Below are 24,667 nucleotides of genomic sequence, written 5' to 3'. Positions count from 1 at the left end.
ACATGCAAATATTATTTTGTAACATAATATATATAATTCTCTTCACATTTTTTTAGAATTACACTTAGATATTAAAAATTTTCAGTAAGAAGGCTAATAAAACTTAAGACAAGTGCAAACTATATCAGCAACATTTAGCAAAGTGTAAAAATGTGTTCAGATATTTTATAAATACTTTACACATCATTGGACAAAAATAGTTAGATTCCAACCTGGTCGCAGCTGTAAAGAGACTTTACTAGGGGTCAGTTGAGAACTTTGTGATTCTTCTTCCATGATTGTTTTGACTTCAAGAAATTCAATGAAATCCGAATTGCAGCCTTTTTGAATTAGATTGACAATCAAGTCACACCTATGCAGAGATTCATCTGAAAAATCCTAATGTGCAGAATATTTATATATTATAAATGCAGTAGAATTGAAAATCTAGGATTAATTATAATTTACGGTGAAATACACAAACAGTCACTCTTTTTTTTGTTTATTCACCAATCCAACTTCATTAATTTTAATGGATTCTGTTCCAAAATAAAATCAACAACACTTTGCATTTATATTGCACACTCAACATAGTAAAATATCCCAAGGTGTTTCACAGGAACAATTATCAAACAACATTTGACACCCAGTTATGTAAGGAAATTATTAGGATGTGTGACCAAAAGCTTGATCAAAGGAGTAGTGAGTGTCTTAAAGGAAGTGAGGAAGTTTAGCAAGGTAATTCCAGAGTTTAGGTTAGGGCCTAGACAGCCAAAAGCACAGCTGCCAATCATAGAGCAAAGAAAATTGAGGATATGCAAGAGGCAAGAGTCAGAGAAGCACAGAGGTATTAGTGGGTTGTAAAGCTGTAGGAGATTTACAGAGGGAGGGAGGGAGGGGTAGGGCCATGCAGGGATTTGAAAGCAAGGACAACAAGGAAAACAAGGTGCTCTGGACTGGCAGCCGATGTATACAGGAAGCATGTGATGATGGGTGAACGTGTCTTGGTGCGAGTTAGGATCCAAACAGCGGGGCATTGGATGAGGTCAAATTTGTGGAAGGTGCAAGTTTGGGGAGGGGGGGGGGCAGTCAGAAATGCATTGAAAGTCTAGAGGTAGCAAAGATACAGGTGAGGGTTTCAGCAGCACTTGCATGAGATAAGGAGTGAACACAGGTGAGCGATGTGACAGAAGTGAAAATGAGCAATCTTGGTGATGGAGAGGATGTGGGGTCGAAAGCTCAGCTCAGGATCAAATAGGTCGCCAAGACTGCCAACAGTCTTGTTCTGCCTTAGACAGTAGCAAGCGTGATTAGTAAAATGTGTTTGTGGCAGTCACCAAAGATAATGGCTTTGCTCTTCCCAATATTTAATTGGGAGAAATTTCTGCTCTTCAAATGACAAATCGGAGCCAGTGAAGAGATTAACAGAGTGAGGTGAACTGGGTGTCTCAGTGTAAATGCGAAATCCGGCACTGACGCCAATGAAGTCATTATGAAGTAATACAAAATAGCCATTTACTATGAAACCTCAGCATAGCCGAACTGTGTTATTGTACAAAACTATTCAGTGTCAACGTGTACAGCTTACGTAAAATTAAATATTCAATTTCTTACCGCTCAGTGATAAACTTTAATAGACTTGAATCTGATTATTTCTATACTGGGTACCTTAAGCTGATTTTTCGTTAGGACTAGAAAATGTATTGTTGAAATCTTGCATCAAGATCAATACACGAACAATCAAATCACCTTTTGAAAACACCATCCACATTCAGGACCCAGGAGGAGACATTCAGTGCATCGGTTGGTTTTTTCAGCAGTGCATTTGTTCCTAACTGGAATGTTCGAAAAATGTAAGCAATTAAAATGTTGCATTTCATTCCTTTGATCGAACAATCAATCGCAGCGCTACATGTTTTGAGGAACAAGAAGCTGCACAATTTATTCGAACGCAGATCCATTCAATCTGAACACACAGCAGCTCTTAACCATCAATCCAATTTGAAAGAAAATTAAAAACTGCAACCAATCAGAAAAAAAGCGTTATTTCGAGCTTCCACTCACCACCTGTGTTGCTGGCTGCAACTGCAATGGTCAAAATCTGAACGACGCTGAAAAATGTCTTCGCCGGAAAGTGCCTGGGTTTTGGAAGGGAGCCGGTTGCGATGACAAACACGCGCTGCTTCATGGCGTGAAAAAGTGGCTGGGCAAAGCGAATGGAAGGAGCGCCGGGCTGCAGAGAGACGCGCACCGGCCGCAGGATGAAGCATCCCCAGAGCACCAGGCGCACACAGCACAAGCTGCCCAGGGACGGAACTCTCCTCCTCCCTCTCTCTCTCTCTCTCTGTCTATTGTGCACCGAGTCCTGGAAATCCCTTTAATCACCCACTCATTCACCGAGAAGCCTATCGTAAGTCGAGGGACGTCTGAACGAGAACAAACTACTCCCCCAGCAGCCGATACAATAAACTCTGTGATCCCTCCTAGAAGTTTCTCAAACGGAGCCCAGAAAGACAAGGTTTATTTTTGTTTCACAAGACAGATGAGTGAATTGAAAAATGTAAATTTGTAACAGCAGATTCAGAGTCGCCCCCCCGACGTCTAAAGCCGCAGCTTCTCCAGACATGTTCGCAGCTTTTCGGATTCTCTGAAGCCCAGTTCATTGTTGCCACAGAAACGCGGAGCAGAGACTGCTCGACAACAAGGCTGTTTCCTTAAAGGTGCAAAGGACTTCACCCCCTACACCCCAATGAATAACCTCAGTAACATGAAGGTCTCACTTTAATCAGATGGTTCCACTGTACCTATTCGATGTGGTTTTGTTTTTAAACAAATATCTAGCACCTCAGATAAATTCTCCTTAAAATAGAAAAAATTGCATTATTTACCTTTAAGCGCAATCATTATTCTTGGAGTGAGGAATGCTCCATGTCGTAAGCCAAATGTTTTAAACCGTTTACGACGTAATGGTTAAAGGCGCAGGAGACCAAGTTTTGATTATATGGTTCGTGTAAAAAAAATAAACCTACATTCATTGGTTTGTTCCTTTTGTTGGAACTGGTTCCCAAATTAAAGTCTCTAGTAGCATTTTTGAAAAAAAAACCTTGAAAAATTGAAGTAATGGACATAATTTGGCCTATCAAACCAATTCATAATCATGGAACTTTTCCCTTCCCTATGTTTATGCTTTCCAACCATCATACCAATCAAACCAATCTATCTCCATAATCCTCAAAGATGGGGAGGAATTTTCAGAAGAAAACTTTCTTGATCGGTATGTTTCCAGGCCAATGAGGAATCAAGCTGCGTCTAGTTCTGGGGAATGAGGCAAGGGAAGTGGAGCATGTTACAGTGGGTGAGCATTTAGGAAACAGTAATCACAATACCATTAGGTTTAGAATAGGAAGGGAAGATTCAAATGTAAAAAAGTTCAGCTGGATGAAGGCTAATTTCAAGAGTTACAAAGGAATCTGGTCCAAATAATTTGGACTCATAGGTCAACAGGTAAAAACGATACAATAACACAGTGGTTATTTTACTGGACTAATACTACAGAGACATGAGTTCAAATCCCATCACAGCAGCTGGAGAATTAAAATTAAATAAATACACCTGGAATTAAAAGCTAGCCCAAGTAATGGTGACCATGAAACTACCAGATTGTTGTAAAAACCCATTTGGTTCACTGGTGTCCTTTAGGGAAGGGAATCTGTTGTCCTTACCCAGTCTGGACTACACATGACTCCAGACTTCCAGTGGGTGACTCAACTGCCCACTGAAATGCTTCAGTTATACAGGGCATTGGTGAGACCACATCTCGAATACTGTGTGCAGTTTTGGGTCTCCTTATCTAAGGAAGCAGGTAAAAGCGCTGGAGGCGGTTCAGTGGAGGTTTATTAGATTGATACTTGGAATGAGCAGGTTATTTTATGAGGAAAGGTTGGACAGATTGCACTTGTTTCTGTTGGAGTTTAGAAGAGTGAATGGTGACTTGATTGAAGTATATAAGATCCTGAACGGTATTGACAAGGTGGACGTCGAAAGGACGTTTCCTCTTGTGGGTGAGTCCAGAACTAAGGGGCACTGTTTTAAAATTAGGCATTGCCCTTTTAGGACAAAAATGAGGAGAATTTCTTTCTCTCAGAGGGTTGTGCGACTTTGGAGCTCTCTGCCTCAGAAGGCAGTGGAGGTGGGGGTCATTGAATATTTTTAAGGCAAAGGTAGATGGATTCTTGTTAAGCAAGGGAATCAAAGGTTATCGGAGGTAGATGGGAATGTGAAATTCAAAACACAAACAGATCAGCCATAATCTTAATGAATGGTGGAGCAGGCTCAAGGGGTTGAATGGCCGACTTCTGCTCCTATTTCGTATGTTCATATCTCATGGACGAATAAAAACAGTAAATGGGAAAAGGGACCCTTCAAAGAAGATCTTGGTTGGGTACAGAGTAGGCACATTCCCACAAGGTAGAAAGGAAGGGCATCCGAACCTAGAGTTCCCTAGACGACCAAAGGTATAAAAGATTAAAAAGGAAAAAGAGGCTTTGGTTAAATGTCAGATGCAGAATTCAGTAGAGAACCAAGCACAGTACAGAAAGTAGAGGGAAGAATTGAAATTGAAATACGAGGCGGGTAAAGAGAGTATATGAGAATAGATTCGTGGGTAACATTACAGAGAAACCAAAAGTCCTTTGTAAATATATCATCAAAAGAAAGGTGGATTAGGGACTGTTATAAATAGTTCATGGTTCATCGTAATATTTTAGAGGTATTTTTTAGTTCTTGGAAGGTAAAAGTTTAACTGTAGAAAATGGGATGAATGCAACAAAAGCAGCTTGAAGACCATTACACTGAAAAGGTTGGGGCCAAATTGACTTAAGGGATTAACAGCTAGAAAGCAAGTTCAAAGGTTCTAGGTCCAACCATCTTCAGCTGCTTCATCAATGAGCTTCCTTCCCTCATAAAGTCAGAAGTGGGGATGTTCGCTGATGATTGCACAATGTTCAGCACCATTTGCGACTCCTTGGGTACTGAAGAAGTCCATGTCCAAATGCAGCAAGACCTGGACAATATTCAAGCTTGGGCTGACAAGTGGCAAGTAACATTCGCACCACACAAGTGCCAGGCAATAACCATCACCAACAAGACGGAATCTAACCATTGCCCTTAATATTCAATGGCATTACCATCACTGAATCCCCCACTATCAACATCCTGGGGGTTACCATTGACCAGAAACTGAACTGGACTAGCCATATAAATACTGTGGCTACAAGAGCAGGTCAGAGGCTAGGAATCGTGCAATGAGTAACTCACCTCCTGACTCCCCAAAGCCTGGCCATCATCCACAAGGCACAAGTCAGGAGTGTAATGGAATACTCTCCACTTGCCTGGATGACTGCGGCTCCAACAGCACTCAAGAAACTTGACACCATCCAGGACAAAGCAGTCTGCTTGATTGGCACCACATCCACAAACATTCACTCCCTCCAACACCGACGCACAGTAGAAGCAGTGTGTACCATCTACAAGATGCACTGCAGGAATTCACCAAGGCTCCTTCGACAGCACCTTCCAAACCCACGACCACTACGATCTAGAAGGACAAGGGCAGGAGATAGATGGGAACACCACCACCTGGGAGTTCCCCTCCAAGCCACACACCATCCTGACTTGGAATATATATCGCTGTTGTTTCACTATCACTGGAACAAAATCCTGGAGTAACTCACCTCCTGACTCCCCAAAGCCTGGCCATCATCCACAAGGCACAAGTCAGGAGTGTAATGGAATACTCTCCACTTGCCTGGATGACTGCAGCTCCAACAACACTCAAGAAGCTTGTTGCCATCCAGGACAAAGAAGCCCACTTGATTGGACCCCAACCACAAATATTCACTCCCTCCACCACCGATGAACAGTGACAGCAGTGTGTACCATCTACAAGGTGCACTGCAGGAACTCACCAAGGCTCCTTAGACAGCACCTTCCAAACCCATGACCGCTACCATCTAGAAGGAAAAGGGCAGCGGAAACATGCGAACACCACCACTAGCTGGAAGTTCCCCTCCAAGCCACTCACCATCCTGACTTGGAACTATATCATCATTCCTTCACTGTTGTTGGGTCAAAAACCTGGAACTCCCTCCCTAACAATACTGTGGGTGCACCTACACCACATGGACTATAGTGGTTCAAGAAGGCAGCTCACCACTACGTTCTCAAGGGCAATTAGGGATGGACAATAAATGCTGGCCTAGCCAGCGATGCCCACATCCCATGAATGAATTTTTTAAAAATCAAAAAACAGCAAGTGGGCTTAGTTAGCTGGAGAATTGGAGATGAGGTGTCTATGCTGTCTGCAACAAAATGCAGCTCAGAGAGTTGTTTTGTACTGGGAGTTAAAGCTACAATGAATTTAAAAGCTTTCAGAGAGTCCTGGAAGGCAATGTCGTCATGGAGATTGGTGGAGTTTAAGAATATTCTAGGGTTTCAATTCTCTGTGTTTGCTGGGGGAAGCTAGTGTTTCTGCAGAAGGAGAAAAGCTGCTGCTGTTAGCAGGCTGCAGGCAGCAAACTTGTTGCTTTTAGCTGGCTCTGTGCAGTTGGGGCTCAGGAGAAGTCCAGGGGTGTTGAGAAGGTGTTAGAAGTTCACTGGCTCTGTGTCTGAAAGGGTTAGGACTCAGAAGAAGCCCTTGGAACCACTTTTAGCTTGATGTAGTAGGGAGATTGGAGCTTGGTGAAATTCAGGGGCAGTGCCAGCCCAATGAAGCTAGCTGACTATTAAAGAGCTGAAATAGCACCAGTAAGTAAAGGCTGAATTGCAGACTCCGAAATCCATGGGAACAGGGTCTCAGGAGATGAAATTTAAAGCCGGGGGCATGTGTTGTCATTGAGGCTATCAGAGTTGGAGTGACAATTGGGAAGAATTCCAAGGTGAGATATTCAAAGATGAAGACTGGAAACCCTCACCAGAGAGACAGTGTTTCAATGAGATTGGCTGAGTCATTGTTTACTGACATCTGGTTGGGTTGCTGAGAAATCCATGGGATCTGTCTTGGTTACATTTGTCATTTATTGTGCCATGTGGAGTGTTCAACCAGATTTGCCTGTTGATTCACATGTGCCTCATATTTACCCTGAATGTTAGCTTACAAGATAGATACTGTAAATTATTTTAACTTTCTGACCTCGTATACTAAAGTTCTTTTCTGTTTTTTCAAAACCCATGAATCTTGTGGCTTTATTCTCTTAGCAAATGTCTTGAATCTTAAACTTTGTCTACTTTAAACAAAAGGTTACTGGTCCCTAACCGGATCTTACCAAGAACTTTGGGGCCTGGCCCAGGATCATCACAGGATATAAACAACAGCCTGAGTGAGATACTAAATGACTACTCTGTATCTCACTTCACTAAAGATGATGCTGCCAACGTCACAGTAATGAAGAAAGTAGTAGAGAAATTAGATAAGATAAAAATAGATAAAAAGGAGCTATTTAAAAGATGACAGCACTGAAAGTAGAATAACCAGCCAATCCAGTTGGAATGCTTCCTAGATTGCTGCTGGAAGTAAGCATGGAAATCATAGAGGCTCTGGCTATAATCTTCCAATCTTCCTTAAGTACGGGGGTGATGCCAGAGGGCTGGAGGATTACAAATATTGCACGCTTGTTCAAAAAAGCCAGTCAGCCTGTGGTTGGTGGTGGGGAAACTTTCAGAGACACTGATATCTTAAAATATTAGGGTGTAAAATACCACCTGCATGCAACAATGAGAAGGAACACAAGGCCATAATGATATTCCTTTGATTAAAATTAGTGGTTTCAAAACATACCACAGTTAGAAAATATATCCCCAAAATTCCACACATGCCTTCGCCAATAATCTATAGAAAAATTTTATTCCTTTATACTGATGCTTTTAAATTGACGTTTACAAAAAAAAATCACCATTTAAAAAAAATCTATTAAGAATATCATTCTAAGTTAGTTCTAGGAGAAAAAAACAATGTTCATTCAGCAGAATATGCTGAGATAATTTCCTGTTTTCCACTACCTAGTAAAAAAGTAATTTCTTAATATCTGCTCACCTGAATCTTTGTTATTATTCTAACTCACTTGGAGAGCTCCTATCTCTCGAGCCCAATCAAACACTTATGTTTAGGGATGCAAGATTTCTTTGTTCTTAGTTACATAAAAACTGGCTGGTTGACAGGGTAAAAAAATGCTCAATCTGAAATCTGTACTGATAATAGCAGATGAATGGAAGGTAGTTTTTTTTTTAAAGTGGTCAATACATAGTAATGTTGACAAGAAAGAAAGTGTAGCTTAATGGGAGTATAGTTAACTTTTAATAGTAGCAGGGAGGACTGTCTATGAGTGTAAGGGTTAAATGCTGAAATGTAGCAAGAACTGGTATTGGATAATATTAAGCTGTAAAAATGGCCTTTCAGCTTCTATTCATTGTACTGTAACAACTTGAGTTTATCTAAAATCGACTCAACCTCTTCAAGTAGACACTATTTGTTTATTTATTTTGAAAAACGAATGTACATCACAAAAGACCACAGAATCAGGTAACTTATCTATACAGACAATTTAAATTTTTTTTGTTTGGGATACCCAAATCTCCTAATCCAGTACTGATTCAACTAGTTATGCAACACTTGCTGAGAATTATTACCATTAATAATAAACACTTTGAAGTAATTGCTGCAACCCATTAGTGTTTTAATCAGAATATAGAAATAATTAATTATCACCAGTTGTTCCACATATCTGACAAGTTGAATTTTCTCCTGGACTAAAGCCAAATCAAACCTGAAAGAGTTGTGGAAAAACATATCTCCTGGATTGTAATTCATGTCAATCAAAATATTTGATATATGTGCACACCATACATCACAATAGACCTTGAATTCATTCTGACTTGGAACAATTTTGACAAATTTATTGGGTGACTGATTATGTACTTGAAAATGGATTTTCAGTGCTGTGCTGTTGTATATTTAAACATGTGTGAACATTGCTTATTAACTATTAATGCAGTGTTAGAATTCAATATAGTAATATTGTTTTGGTGAAAACACAGAATAGTGAGAACCTGGGAAAGGTACAAAATTATGCTGTTATCAAGGAGGATTATGTCATAAACTATGAGAGCAAAATTCAAGCAATTAATAGATGTTGTTTGAATCCCAATATTAGAATACAACATTGGACTTGGTATCTGACTACTTTGTACAATAAAATTGAAATTTTAAAGATATACTTTTGTTCAGTCAGTGTATCAAGGGGTATGAAACAAAGGCAGATCAATGCAGCTGAGATACAGAACAGCCATAATCTAATCAAATGTCCAAACAGGCTCAATGGGCTAAATGGTATGCTTCTTTTCCAATGTTTCTGTTGCATAAGGGTAAAATTTTACAAATTCATGCTTCTAGTGTTGAGCGTCAGCTACCGGAAGCACATCCCAGGAATTCAGGCATAGACATCAGCAATTGGCACACAATTATTCCTGCCTAATTTTCTGTCATCCCTGAATTTCTGATTTGAGCTCCTGGTGGAAAAGATTTACACTGGAAATGCGAATTTGTAAAATATATCCTGTAAATTATAAATTCTATTATTGACTACTACTATTGAGAGAATTCCTTTGTTTCTGATGCCATTTTCTTCACAAGTGGATATTAATCAGCTTTGTAAATTCTTTCCTGCAATTTTACCTGGGAATTATTTGCTACAAGTTATGGGGAAAATTCTACATCATGCATTATAAAGTAATACTACAGAAGTATATATCACCTATACAGCACCAAGGGTGTACCAACACCACATGGACTGCAATGGTTCAAGAAGGCAGCTCACCACCGCCTTCTCAGGACCAATTAGGGATGGGCAATAAATGCTGGTCCAGCCAGCCCACACCCCATGAATGAATAATAATTTTAAAAATCATATTCTGGGTGATTTAAAACCATTTTCCTATAATGCTGACAGGATGTGTATTGGATGTTAATGCATTAAAGTTATTCTTTCACTTAAGGAAGAAAGCATTTGCAATTATATAGTATCTTTCAGTCCCTCGGGATGCCTAATAGTGTTTCACTGTGCCAATGAAGTATTGCACAAGGTACATGTAGTTACAGATGGCATCTAGTTTACTCTCAGCTGAGATAAATGATCATTGAAGCTATTTTTTTTTTAGTATTGGTTGGAAAATAAATATTAGCTTGGAAACCAGGGAGAGAATTTGCGCTCGAGAAGGGTGAGTACCTGTTAATGCAGCTGTCAACCTTTCCCAACCCCCCACCCCCCCGCCCAACAATTCTGAGTGCAGTTACAGCATTGAATCCTTCACGGCATGTTTCCCTTGCTAGGTAGGCCAGCAGATATTGCCCATGCCTAGTTCACCTTGAGAGGGTAGTGCTGAGATGGGTTCTGCACCCGCAGCATGTGTGATACTGACACCCAGAGTATAAATATGGGGGCAAATTTAAGGATCTGCACCTAGGCAGAGTGTTAGAACTGTGAAGCATGTCAAAATCAGGGTGCTAACATGCTGGGAGGGGAGCTTCCAGGTGGCAGGGCACCAATACAGCAAGACCTGGACAATGTCCAGGCTTGGGCTGACAAGTGGCAAGTAACATTTGCGCCACACAAGTATCAGGCAATGACCATCTCCAACAAGAGAGAATCCAACCATTGCCCCTTGATGTTCAATGGCATTACCATCACTGAATCCCCCACTATCAGCACCCTGGGGGTTACCATTGACCAGAAACTGAACTGGACTAGCCATATAAATACTGTAGCTACAAGAGCAGGTCAGAGGCTAGGAATCGTGCGAGAAGTAACTCACCTCCTGACTCCTCAAAGCCTGTCCACCATCTACAAGGCACAAGTCAGGAGTGTGATGGAATACTCCCCACTTGCCTGGATGAATACAGCTCCTACAACACTGAAGAAGCTGGACACCGTCCAGGACAAAGCAGTCTGCTTGATTGGCACCACATCCACAAACATTCACTCCCTCCACCACTGACGCACAGTAGCGGCAGTGTGTACCATCTACAAGATGCACTGCAGGAACTCACCAAGGCTCCTTAGACAGCACCTTCCAAACCCATGACCGCTACCATCTAGAAGGACAAGGGCAGCGGAAACATGCGAACACCACCACCAGCTGGAAGTTCCCCTCCAAACCACTCACCATCCTGACTTGGAACTATATCATTATTCCTTCACTGTTGTTGGGTCAAAATCCTGGGACTCCCTTCCTAACAGCACTGTGGGTGTACCTACACCACATGGACTACAGCAGTTCAAAAAGGCAGCTCACCACCACCTTCTCAAGAGCAACTAGGGATGGGCAATAAATGCTGGCCCAGCTGGCGAAGCCCACATCCCATGAATGAATTTAAAAAAAATCCATTTGCTGGCCTTTGAGTTGCACATGCTTGTGCCTCTTTGCTTTGCAAGGTCAGACAGTGTGGTGCCAAATGTGATGGAGGCAGCATTTGGGCAAGGGCGAGGTGTCGGCCCTAGCTTCTTTGTGTGAGTGTGTGGCAGCTGCGAGGTGACGAAGCACTGGTGCCCTGCAGTGTCCCACTCTGGCCGGGTTGGCAGGGATGTGATGGGCATCCAGGTACAGGCTAGACTAATCAATGCTCTTCTCTCCTTTTCAGGAGAAGACTGCACACAATTCCGCCGAGCGGTTGCAGACTGGCGGAGGCCAGGCTCAATTGGCCATCGCGACTCGATTCAAGCAGCAGGCCATTTATCTGTAGAGGCACCATGCGCCCAGGTCCACCGGTCACAGTGAGGCTGGGGTGCCATGGCATGTTTGCCGAGCACTGAGGTCACCATGCTATAGCACTACTGAATGCTCAGTGATTGAAGTTTGCAACATGGGTTGACCATTGATTATGGAAGGATGAGCGCATAATGAGCTGGGAGGACAGGCACACACATTGACATTCTCTCCACTTTAACAAATCAAATATCCTTGTCCTTCCTTTCAGCATCACTAGAGCAGGGCCAGGAGGAGGAAGCAGAGGGGCCACCTCTCACACCTGAGGGCCCTGAACATTTCGACTCACCAGCGTCACAGCATCTCTGTCAGGCAGGCACCAGTGCAGATACCAACACCTTGGTGGGAATTAGATCATTAGTGTCCCAGGGCACAGTGGTGAGGGCACTTCACACTCGCTTGAGGTGTGGGCGGAGACAGAGTGCCCAGGGTGCTGGCAGTCGGAGGACTGCAGGGGACCAGGCACAAGCTCGGTCGGTGGCTGATGATGTGCCTCTGGAGTCGTCCATGAGGCAGCAAATGCTGGAAGTGCAGCAGGGTATGCAGGGGGATCTGAAGGAGACAATGCATGACATGGTGCCCATGCTGGAGGGGTCCATGCAGAGCATCACTGGCTGCACACAATGAGCCTCATGGCGGAGCGTCATGCTTCCTCCATGGAGAGTGGCAGCTCCCATGGAGAGGCTCCTCCAGAAGAACAATCAGGGCCTCCTGGGGTTGCGCTCGGACCTGCAAGCTCTCACAGCGGCATTGACCTCAGCTGGTCAGTGCCAGTGTGGGAGATGGATTGGCCACCAAGTATCCCAGCTTGGTGCCCATCCATCTACAGTGAGCAGAGAGGTCCGAAGCAACCTCACGTCAGCGCAGCAGCTGCCTGTCGTCTCTGTGGGCTCCTCTCAAGGCGCTCTGGATGAGGGCAGCAGCTCCTCTGCCCCTTTGCCATTGACCGTGGCATCCGATGAGGCTGCGGCGACTGGGGAGATGCCAGCTGTGGAACTGGCTGCTCCCTCCCAGGCGGGGCCATCAAAGGCTTCACGGGCCAGAGGATGTCCGCCAAGGTCATCGAGGCCAACAGGACAGCAGAGTGAGCAGGCTGTCTCAGATGCCAGTGCCAGCAAGGGGGGAGCACCTAGACGTAGCATCCATAAGCGTAAATTTAAGGCACCTTAGGCACACCACGGGTTTCTCACTGATGCTTTTATGTTGTCCCACTGTTAGTTCATGACCACTTAGTGTGATGTGCAACACTTTTGTAATTTTTTTTTCTGAACTTCATTTTGTTATATCATTAAATTTTGACATGTAAGCATGGCTCTGACAAGGCCCTCAGTTAATGTTAGTATCCAGGCAGATCTTGCACACAGGTATGGAGCATGGAGCCTGCAGCCCTGGCTTGTGTTGAAGGTCCATCTGTGGTGTACTAGCTGCATGTTCATTGGATTAAAGCCTCCTGGGTTTCCCTGCCTTCCTGGAATATGCCCGGGTCAGCGTCTATCCCTCAGCATTCTCCTGTGCGTGCTCATCCTCGGACTCACTGCTGGACTTATCGTGTGCAGCCGGAGCAACTGCGTCTATATCTTCATCGTCCACTGCGTCGCCCCTTTCCAGTGCAAGATTGTGCAGGGCGCAGCATGCAACCACTATCAGCGACACATGATCTGGGGAGTATTGGAGTGCACCCCCTGAACGGTCCATGCATCGGAAGCGCATTTTGAGAAGACTGATGGTTCTCTCCACCACAGCCCTTGTGGAGCCGTGGCTCCTATTGTACCGCTGCTCAGCTTCTGTTCTTGGATGGCGGAGAGGCATCATGAGCCACCTTTTGAGGGGATAGTCCTTGTCGTCCAGCAGCCATATATCCAGCCGGGCTGGAGCATTGAAGAGCCCCGGCAACTGCGAGTGTCTGAGGATGTAAGCATCCTGGGAGCTGCCTGGGTACCTTGCACAGACTTGTAGAATCAACATCCTGTGATCACACACTATCTGCACGTTCATGGAGTGGAAGCCCTTCCTGTTGACAAAGGCACCGGGCTCACCTGCTGGCGCCTTGATGGCCACATGTGTGCAGTCTATTGCACCCTGGGCACGGGGGAAGCCAGCAATCGCTGCGAAGCCTCTGGCTCGCCTGGTCCCAGTGTTAGTGGATGAAAGTCAATGCACGCCTAAACAGAGCGTCTGTAACCTGACTGACACAAGTATGGACAGCTGACTGGGAGACTCCACAAAGATCGCCCACCGACCCCTGGAAAGAGCTGGAGGCATAGAAGTTGAGGGCAGCCGTGACCTTCAGCGCCACTGGCATGAGGTGTCCACTCACACAGTTTGCGGAGATCTCAGGGTCTATCATCTGACAGATGGAGGTGACTGTCTCCCTTGAGAGACGGAGCCTCCTTCGGCACTGGACCTCAGGCATATTGAGGTGGCGGCTTCATCACCTGTAAACCCTGGCAGCAGGATAGTGGCATCTTCTGCAGCCCCTTCCGCCTTTGTCTACCTCTTGGCCCTGTGTCCCTTGTGCCTGCACCTCTCCTCCCATAGGTGGCTCCCCTGGAGGCTGAATGTAGACTCCAGGCCTCCTCCCACTTCTAGCCCTCCCTTCCTCCTCAGAGGAGGTGCCTCCAGTGGATAACACAACTCCCATTCCCAGGCTAAGGGAAGGTTTCCTGAAACCTGCAGGCCCCAGAAATAAACTTTACTGTAGAGACCTGACCTGAAGGCTGTTACTCCTGTCCAAGCAGCTGTGAAGAGTTTTCAAGTATTCCTGCTCACACAGTCAAGTATCAATAACTTTCACAATTAAATATCTGACAAATACCACTCGCGACCCCACTCACCCCTCTTATCCCGCCTGCGAATGAGGTTTATACAAATGTGCCCTACCCGCCTGCCCGTTGTGCCCGTGCGACGTCCTGAAGGTCGCACAGGCCCCGAGAAATAGCAGACAATTGCTGCCTCAAGGGCCTTAACTGGGTGATTAATTAATGGTGGGCGTGCATCAGAGAACATGGCGCGCCCGCCCACCTAAATATCGCGATAGCGCGCAGTGACGTCAGGGCACTCGCTTGACGTCACCACATGTCATTTTACGCATCTGCATGCGGAGCCTGCCCCCGCACGCCGACCAGAAAATTCTGGCCCAGGAGAACTTCCCTAATTTTCTTCGAAGAGTAGAATGGGATCTTTTACATGCATCAGAGATTGCAGAAAGTTTAATATCGAAAGGCAGCATTTCTGACAATACTCTGCAGGCAGCCTCTTGAGAATTAAAGTTCCCGAATAATTTGAAACCAGAAGGAAATTTGAAGGAAGTACAAAGAAGATAGGGATAGCAGCTTAAAAGTATGCAACAGCAACAAAGATAACAAAGCACAGAGCAATGCTTTACAGTATACCCTGGCTGAGAATGGAGGAGCAGAACACATTTTTTTATGATGATTGAGAGAATGAAAAAAGGACAAGAAATGGAAACTGGAGATATTACTGGATAAATAACATTACAAATATTACACATTTAACAGCAAATTTCAAGCTTAATGAGAAAGTATTGATGAACATGTAATTACATTTTTGTGAAAAAGCCCAGTCTTGTTAGTACAGATTTTTTGAAAGCTCAGTAAAGACAATTGTACCTAGTATAAGAGGATTCAGTTTCTAAATTGATCATCCAAGAACAAAAGTGTCTCTAGGGTTGATTCCTTGATGGGATGCTTCTGACAGGTGCAGCAATCACAAGGAATGCTTGTAAGGAAATTGGAGGCTCCACGTCCTGGAATAGAACACCTTGTGTGTGTAATTCCTTCAGTCCATATATCCACAGAAAGCTAGAAACAAAATACTGCGGATGCTGGAAGTCTGAAATAAAAACAGAAAATGCTGTTAAAATTCGATAGGTTTGGCAGCATCTATAGAGAGTGAAACAGAGTTAACGGTCGGGATTTCCTGGTCGGCGAGTGGGGGGCGGGGTCCGCTCGCCGGCGTGTAAAATGATGTGGGATGACGTCAGGCGGAACTCCCGACATCACTCCGCCTCATTTCAATTTTCAGGTCAGCGGGGCTCAGCCGAATCAGCTGTGTGCCCGCCGACCTGTCAATGGCCAATTGAGGCCATTGACAAAGTAATTAACGTCATGAGTGGACCTGCCCGTCCAACCTTAAGGTTGGCGGGCAGGCCGGGAGCCCTGGCGGGCATTGGAAAAAGATGAAACCTCATCCACAGGCGGGATGAGTTTTCATGTAGGTTTTTAAAAATTTAATAAAAGTGTCTTTGAAAGTGATGGACATGTCCCAACTCATTGGCAGTATCACATGAGGGGACATGTCAGGGAAACTTTTTTTCTCTATTTTTCCTGAGGCAAAAGAGCGCACTCTCAGCTGAGGAAATCCCCCCCCCTGCCTGCACAGGGAACGCATAGCAGTTCCTTGCGGACGTCACGCTAGGTGGCCCTTAATTGGCGGCCCACATAAAATGGCGGCAATCGGAGGCATGCCTCCATGTGCCCGCTCCTGAACTTCCCCCCCCGACTGGGAGAAAATTCTGCCCAACGTTTCGAGTCCATATGACTTCTTCAGGGCTAAAGGGTATCCACAGAAAGCAGTTGACATTTGAAAATGCCAGGTTGGAACGTGTCTGCAATGTTAACTGTGCTATAAGTTATGTGAATAAATCAGAAAAGGCACAGAGTTTAGAAAAAAACAGATTTGGCTGGGCTACAATGGAACATTGATTATTCAATGCAGACCATAGAGTAAAGAATGTCATGGTTATCAAACGACAAAATCTTGACCAAGCTGGATGCAAGTGTGGCTACTGGCAAGTTAAGAGAATATAAGAAAACCTTTTGGATGAGATCAACTCCAGAAATTACCCAACACATGGGCCCAGATTTTCGCTACTGAGGCTGGTAGTTTGAGTTGGGAAATTTCCTGGCTCACCACACTTGCCTCAGTAGAAAGCCCCACAAAAGGCAGGATCTTTGCTCCTGGGGTTCAGAGGGGTAAGGGGTTACAGAAGTGGGCTAGAGTTGGGTCCACCAACCCCAAAAGCTGATCAGAGGTGGTCACAGGCGTGGTCGAATGCCAAGATGGGCCGTCTCAGTTCTCTTGGACTTCATACCAGTTGTTTGGTTACATTTTAGGCCCTCTACCCCTCAACACACATTTCTACAGCTACTGCTGATCTGCCCAACCACACCCACACCTCCAGCTTCAATGTCTCATTACAACCAATACTCCTTCCCTCCCTGGTCATTCTCCCGGTACAGGCCCTATCTCCACTAAATTTAAGAGATACAGTATTGAATAGATAGCCATTAATGCAACCTTTCTGCAGCCTTTGACAGGCTTGACCACACCATCCTCTTCCAATGCCACCCCACTGTTGTCCAGCTGGGTGGGACTGCACTTGCCTATCTCTATTCCTAGCTGTCTAATCAGAGCCAGAAAATCATCTGCAATGGATTCTCTTCCTTCTCTTGTGCCATTACCATTGGTCTCCCCAAAGGATCTATCCCTTGCCCTCTACTACTTCTCATCTACATGCTGCTGCTCATTATCTGAAATTGCAGCACCAGTTTCCACATTTAGGCTGATGACACTTAGTTCTACCTCACCATCACCTCTCTTGACTCCCCCGCTGTCTCTAATTTGCAAGACCGCTTATCCAACATCCAGTACCAGATGAGCATAAATTTCCAACCACTGAATATTGGGAAGACCACAGCCATTGTCTGTGGTCTCTGCTACAAAACCTGTTCTTTAGCCACCAGCTCCATCCTTCTCCCTGTCAAATATCTAAAGCTGAATCAGAATTTTTGCAACATTAGTGTCATATCTGACCATGAAACGATCTTCCAGCTACATATCCACACCATCACCAAGATTTTCTATTTCCACCTCCGTCAAATCGCCAGATCCTATCAAGTCCCAGCTCATCTGCAGCTGAAACCTTCATGCATTTTCTATCTCTAGACTTAACTAATCCAATGCCTTCCTGGACAACCTCCTACATTCCACCCTCCATAAACCTGAGCTCATTTGAAATTCTGTTTCCCATGTCCAAGCTCGCACAAAGTCCCGTTCACCTATCACCCCTAGTGCTCACTGACCTACAGTCGCTACCAGTTAAGCAACGCCTTGATTTTAAAATTCTCATTTAAATCACTCCATGGCCTAGCCCCTCCCTATCTCTGTAATTTCCTCCAGCCTTACAACCCTCCGAGATATCTGTACTCCTCTAATATTCAGCATCCTTGATTTTGACCCCTGCACTATTGCACCTCTCCCCCTTTCTACATTGCTTTTGTCCTATAAGACACTTATTCAAACCAACCTCTTAGGCCAAGCTTTTTTAAGTGGCTCGGTGTCAAATTTGGTTTTCTAATGTTCCTGTAAAACACCAATTGGGACTTATAATTAGGTTGAAGATGTGATAAAACAAGTTGTTTTGTTGTATGGGCAGAATGCACTTTTAAGATGAATATGAATGTGCATATTCTAAGTGCAATAAGTCACTTATATTGGACTTATATTTCCAAGCAAAAAGACTCCAGGCTGTTGAAAAAGGTGAAGTCAATCAAACATACATGGTAAAACAAGAAAAAGATCATGAATACTTTTTTGCCATATGCTTTTTAGGCAAGCTCAAGGCTGAATTGTCAGATCCTGCAAACTGCTGAGAAAGCTACTTTAAAAGTACTTACTGTGGCAAAGAACTAATGAGCATGGTGGAGGTTTCAACAGCTCCAAAATCTGCTGATGATTATCACTGATACTTTCAGTTCAGGAATGGGCTCAGCCTTATCATGGGCTCTGTGCGGGGGTGGGGGCAGATGATGTAGTGAAGAACCCTTAGCAAATGCCTCCCTAGTATTTGAAGCAGCACATATGCCCTAACTGAGAATGTATATATAGTTATAGGACAGTATTGGGTACAAAAAAATTCCATCAGTATGTGTTTCCATAAAATTTGTGGTAATCCTAAACCTCAAGATAATTATTTTAAAAAATGCATGAAACCCCAGCAAGACTTCAATGCACATTACTTAACTTGCAAAACTGTTGTGACAGTAGAATATTGAAAGGTAGGGGACAATATGTAGTCAACGCGTTGAGCCAAAACTACTTACTTGCAACCGATGTTAGAGATGCTGTGATCAAATTGCCATGCTACGGTATCCTGGATCCAAGTGTTGCAAGCAATATTAAGTGAAATGATAACAGAAACTGAAAATGCTATTTGTTACAAAAGACAAAGGCCATGAAACTGGACAAGGCCCAAAATGGACGTGTGGATCGCAATGCAGGATTACCTCACGCCTATTCCTTCCGATATAGACAGTACGCATGATTGTAGCGTGCAGGCAATGCTAAGAGCACTGTTGATTGCCTGCAAGTCTGAGGAGGGGTACAAAACCAGGAAAAGCTAGCACAAGTTAAAGCTAGCCTGTATGACTTAAAGTCAGCCTGCACCACTTAAAGGGGCGATGCATTGTGGCTGGAGCAGGTGGTGGAAGTCATCTAAAAGTGATTTGGTGTGGGGAACATGTCAGAGATCTGGTTCCAAGATTATCCAATACTATACTGGAGGGGTTGATACAGGAGGTGGAGACCACACAGGAGCCAGGAGGTCCTCCAGGCAAACTTGCAAAGACATTGGACTCAGGCAGACATGGTTGTTAAAGCCAGGATTCTAGGGCACCCCTGATTTCCTTTCCTCCCTGCCCTCCCTCCTGCTGTACAAGCAGTGGCCACTGCTCCCGTGGTGCTTCAGTACTGCAGAGCTGCTGGCCCCCAATTGGCTTTGGGGTGGGACGTCCTCCTGGAGAATGGCAGATACCTTGCCTCATAATATTTAAAGGCCTGACGACCAACATATTAAAGCAGGGTGAGTTGGCCAAGTGGAGGTGGGCTCGCACACCCCCACCACTATCCTCCCCACCTCCTCCTCTCCCCGCCACCCGATATTTAGACTGGGGTGCGGGGAGCCCACCTTTAGCGTATGATCCAGCTCAAGGATACTCATAGGTATGCCTTAATATACTATGAAACTGGCTAGTGGACACAAACGGAGTTGATAAATCATTCTGTATAATTTTTTCTAAGTCATTTTCAGTTATTTAAAATTGTGTTACTCAGATGCTGGACAAGGCACTCTTATTAAAAATGCTATTTTTATGATAAATCCGTTTTGAGCTGTGTTAATAAAACTGCTCCAGGTTACCACTCAAACATCAAGCAAAATTTTTTATTACAACAAAGTTATGTTCTAAAATGTTGCCCAATTACAATGGTTCAGGGATGATTTTTCATTTATGATTATGTAAATGATTTGGGCAGAAATGTGACCACAAAATCAATTTGCAAAACTAGCAGAGTTTTGACCGCAATTTCCATCCAGATTGCCGACTCGGCTCCAAGCTGAAATGCTATGTTAAAATCTGAAGCTGACCTTGAGCTACTATAGTGCTGAGATGAACTCATTACTGAAGAAGGGGTTATTTTCAACCATCAAAAAATTCTTCTGCCTGCCAGAAAAGGCTTAAATTGATAAAAATACATGAAAGACACTAGGGAAATGAAAAATGTAAAATAGTTAGCAAGTGATGTCCTGTTCAGGCTTTGTACTGCAGTGCAAATTGCTGGTGTAGTTAGTCAACGTCTGATACACATAAAGCAAGAGTGTTAAGGGCCAATTAAAGCACATGATAATCCAAGCAGTTGCCAGATATGATGTGGTTGATATTAACTTATTCTGCTGAACAGCAACAATGCGTGGGACAAGATAAAATCAGGTGAGTTGACTTGCTGACCTGAGGTTACTCTATTCACACTCAATGCTATTTTGTCTTTGACACTCATTTTTTAAAATTCATTCATGGGATGTGGGCATTGCTGGCCAGGTCAGTATTTATTGCCCATCCCTAATTGCCCTTGTTCAGAGGGCAGTTAAGAGTCAACCACATTGCTGTGGGTCAGGAGTCACATATAGGCCAGACCAGGTAAGGACAGCAGATTTCCTTCTCTAAAGGACATTAGTGAACCAGATGGGTTTTTACAACAATCGACAATGGTTTCATGGTTATCACTAGACTTTTGAATTCAAATTCCACCATCTGCCATGGTGGGATTCAAACCCAGGTCCCCAGAGCATTATCCAGGGTTTTGGATTACTAGCCCAGCAGCAATACCACTACGCCACCGTCTCCCCTATGCTGGGCATTAAAAAAACACCAGTTCCAGTACCATTTCAACTAAGATCACTGGATCAGCACCATGGTTCCTATTTCATAAAGGTTTAAAACTTAAAGACATATTTTGATCCATACTCCCTCACCCCAGTAAACATTCGGTCAGTATTGCCTGCTCAGTGTGAGTACACTACAGATACACATCTGAGTTATCAGAGGCCTGCTTCACACCACTCCTCTACCATACCTTGTGAACTTTAGCAGGGTCTACAGCGGAGGACATGATGAATATACCATACCAATTAACTAGAATGCTGTCCCCTATGAATTTTCAGCACCACTCTATGTTTAATCATGTTAGTTTAGTTCTCGGCAAAATAAATTTTCTGAAGTAGCCAAGTAATCTAATCCTATTACACCACTGGTTAACTAGCTAAAGAAGTTTTATCAGCCATTGCTTGAATTAAATAATGATAAAAAAATTATGAACAGCAATTTGTTCCACTGCTTAGTAGTTTGCACAAATTGTATTTTTAATATCTCAGCTTGCTTTTTTAAAAACTATTATTCAAATTTATTGTCTAACTTAATTAAGATTATCAGTTGACAAAAAATGATCTAACTCTATTTATACACACCAATTGTTTGTGCTTCACAGTCAGTGTTTTGGACCCAATAGCCCAGATTTCCGTGCCTTATCCAAAATAGCGCTGGGACCCCGAATCCAGAGCTCCTGATGTCATTTCCAACAGATCCTATTTCTGCCAGGGGTGGGGGATAGAGGGGAAAGAGTTGCAAGTCACAACTGGGGGAACCTGAACCAAGCAGGGCCATTTGACCTCAGTATTGAGATCAAACAGACCCCATTTTCACTGGAGCGAGTGTATTTTCCTGCAGTGTGTGACTTACAATTTTTAAGAATAGACATGAATGTACATAAAAGGTGGATAAGGTTAATGGGACCATCAAGCTGTTAAATTATTTAAATCCCCTGCTCTTTAGAATTTTGAAAAAAAACAGCCTGCTGTCTCTGAGTTGAAAATGAATCAATGCCTGCAATTTGAATAGCTATTTATTGACATAAGCCTGAGGGCTATAATTATAGTATTATTACCACTTGACTGCTTCCACAACCTATCATTTCACAGGGAAGTAGTGGGAGTGTGCGAGGCCACGAGGCCACCCCCACTTGGCCAGCTCACCTTGCTTTAATATGTTGGTCGTCAGGCCTTTAAATATTATGAGGCAAGGTCTCCGCCATTCTCCAGGAGGACATCCCACCCCAAGGCCAATTGGGGGCCAGCAGCTCTGTGGTACTACAGCACCACGGGAGCAGTGGCCACTGCTAGTACTACAGGAGGGAGGCCAGGGAGGAAGAGAAATCAGGGGTGTCCCAGAATCCTGGCTTTAACAACCATATCTGCCTGGGTCCGATGCCTTTGCAATTTTGGCTGTAATTTCACAATTTGCTTGATGGCTCCAAGAGGTTACTAAGGAATTAGCTGTCTTTGATGTGGAGCTGTGAATATGAATGTTTGTTTTATATGGGATTAACTACTTGAAGAGATTTAAATATATTAAATGGGCTTTTTATCAATGAGAGCATTTTTTTTTACATCTTGAATTCTGTAATGGATACTTAGAACTATATTTTATTTCATCTCAGCGTGACTCCTGAGGTCTGCCCATATTGGATAATGGGTGAATTGGCATTGAGGGTGTAAGAGCAAAAGGTGGTGGGTGGGGCCATGTGGATGGGTGAGGGCTCATAAGTTGGCACTAAGTTGGCATGGGGTTATAAAGGGCCATGGGGGTGGGTCAAAGGGCATAGGTTGGCCTGGAGGGTATGAGTGGTGAGCAGAGGCATGTATTGGCAAGGAAATTGGGTTAAAGAGTGATAGACGGATGAGGGGTGAGGACTAGAGGGCCTGCTTCTCTTCACTACAACTGGAACAAAGTCCCAGAGCACCAAGGTGGGCCTTTTAAACAGCCTGCCTTGGCAGCCACCATGGCTGTTTCCAAACTGTTTCCAAGGGAAGGGGACCCAATTCCAGTATGTACCTGCTCCCTCAGGGCTGTGTCTCCTGAGGCAGGTCTGCTGAGCCGGGAACTTGCCCGACTCTGCGCATCTGCCTTGGGTACAAAAATCTGGGCTAATAAGTCTTGTGGATCAGGATTCATCATAAGTTGAATGATAATTAGACATGTTTTTCAAAAGGGTAAAAAGAGAATTGTAGCAAGCTACTGCAATCTCAGGATCGGGGTTGCACAGTAGTGGGTTATCGTTTTATCATGACACTGGATTGCTTTTTGTCCAAGTTCAATGTTACAGGTTTGAACAATTCCATTAACTGAGTTTTGGTTAGTGATGCAATTCCCACCCAAATAGCATTTTATTTGTGGTGTATTGTGGACAGTCTGCCAGAAAGAAAAGCAGGAAATCAAGGAAAGCCTGTTGTAGATTTTCAGGGAAATTTGATGTTTGCTCTGCTGTAAAGTGGATAATTTATCCTGTGATTATGGGTTCATATTTAATTAGAATGTGGTGTCTCATGCCTAGGCTGGAAGGAGCTAGTGTGACTGCACATTATATCAGTCACCGCATTGTGCCATGCTTTTTCAATCTGCTGATCCTGACTGTCTTACCACAGAAGATGCTAGCCATCATTCATACACCAGTGGAAAGATAGAATTTTTGATTTGCTTTCTCACTGCGTTTATTGTCACCCATTAGCCCTTAAATTTTTTGAAGACTGTATGTGATGGGAAGTTTAAAACATGATCATTTTTTTCTGAAAAACATGGAGGATTGGGAACTAGGTCTGAAATGCTAGCTGCTCACTACAAAATGTAGATAGGTTGCCATTATAGGTCACATTCACAGCAGAAAGATATAAAGCTTGTAAAGGAGTAATAAAGTTTTGTTGCACAACTTAAAATTTGTGTAACCCTTTCAGGGTAAGTTCTTTTTGCTTGAAAGGGAGAATAATAAAATCCTCCAAAGAAGCTTCAAAATAAAGTGTCAACAATCAAAGTATTCTTGGAAGATCCATGTCCCCAGACTGCTTTAAAAAATATCTCTGTATCATCAGCACGGGTGTTTCCCTTTTGAAACTTGGGAATCCAGAACTGCTGCAAAACAAATTTTTGGTTCACCTTGAACGTTGAGTCGCATCAGCTCTATTTAAGACCGACTCAAATCTCACAGTACTATCAGTATCATTAGGAAGGCTGTAGACTCGTGGTTAATATCGGAATGGGGAAGTTAGAAGAAATCTTTCACACGAAGGATTATTAGAATATGCAATGTTTTACCACAAGTGACGATTGAGGCAGAGACTATTGCGCAACAATCGGTGTCAGCTGAAGCATATCTATTCTTAAGGTGCCGAGGCTTCTTTTGACCATTTCCAGAGGCTTAGTCTACATCCACTAAAGCAGGGCCCCAGTAATGAAAGACAATGCACAATAATGCAAGCCTAAGACAATTTCAGTACAAAGAATGTGCCCAAGGCTCATTGAGGTTTCGGATATAATATGAATAAATGGAGCACCCAATGATATTGCCGGAACACTTGAAAACTGCTCCTGCCTTTCAGTGCCTATTAAACAGGTGCTTCAAGGAAATGGTGGAATACAATCTACTTTTCTGGATTGTCCTCTCATCCAAAAATGGACACCTTTTCTTG

The 24,667-nt window shown here is 43.7% G+C and overlaps 1 protein-coding gene across 2 annotated transcripts in view; it reads right to left on the bottom strand.

Moving 5' to 3' along the window:
• The window catches only part of itgb8 (integrin, beta 8), a 117,566-nt gene extending 115,217 nt beyond the window's left edge, over positions 1-2,349 (bottom strand). Inside the window, exons 1-3 of one of the 2 annotated variants that reach the window (XM_078538863.1) lie at positions 2,044-2,349; positions 1,729-1,814; positions 213-378 (exon numbers count right to left, since the gene is read on the bottom strand). In XM_078538863.1, the coding sequence (XP_078394989.1) occupies positions 213-378; positions 1,729-1,814; positions 2,044-2,167 (376 nt within the window). In that variant the 5' untranslated portion in view covers positions 2,168-2,349. The remainder of the gene's footprint in view (positions 1-212; positions 379-1,728; positions 1,815-2,043) is intronic. The other variant, XM_078538862.1, reaches the window with a different exon arrangement.
• Between the last annotated feature and the right edge of the window lie 22,318 nt (positions 2,350-24,667).

This window comes from Cetorhinus maximus, chromosome 3 (assembly GCF_964194155.1).
Source record: "Cetorhinus maximus chromosome 3, sCetMax3.hap1.1, whole genome shotgun sequence".
Lineage (NCBI taxonomy): Eukaryota > Metazoa > Chordata > Chondrichthyes > Lamniformes > Cetorhinidae > Cetorhinus > Cetorhinus maximus.
This window is presented reverse-complemented; position numbering and strand designations above follow the sequence as displayed.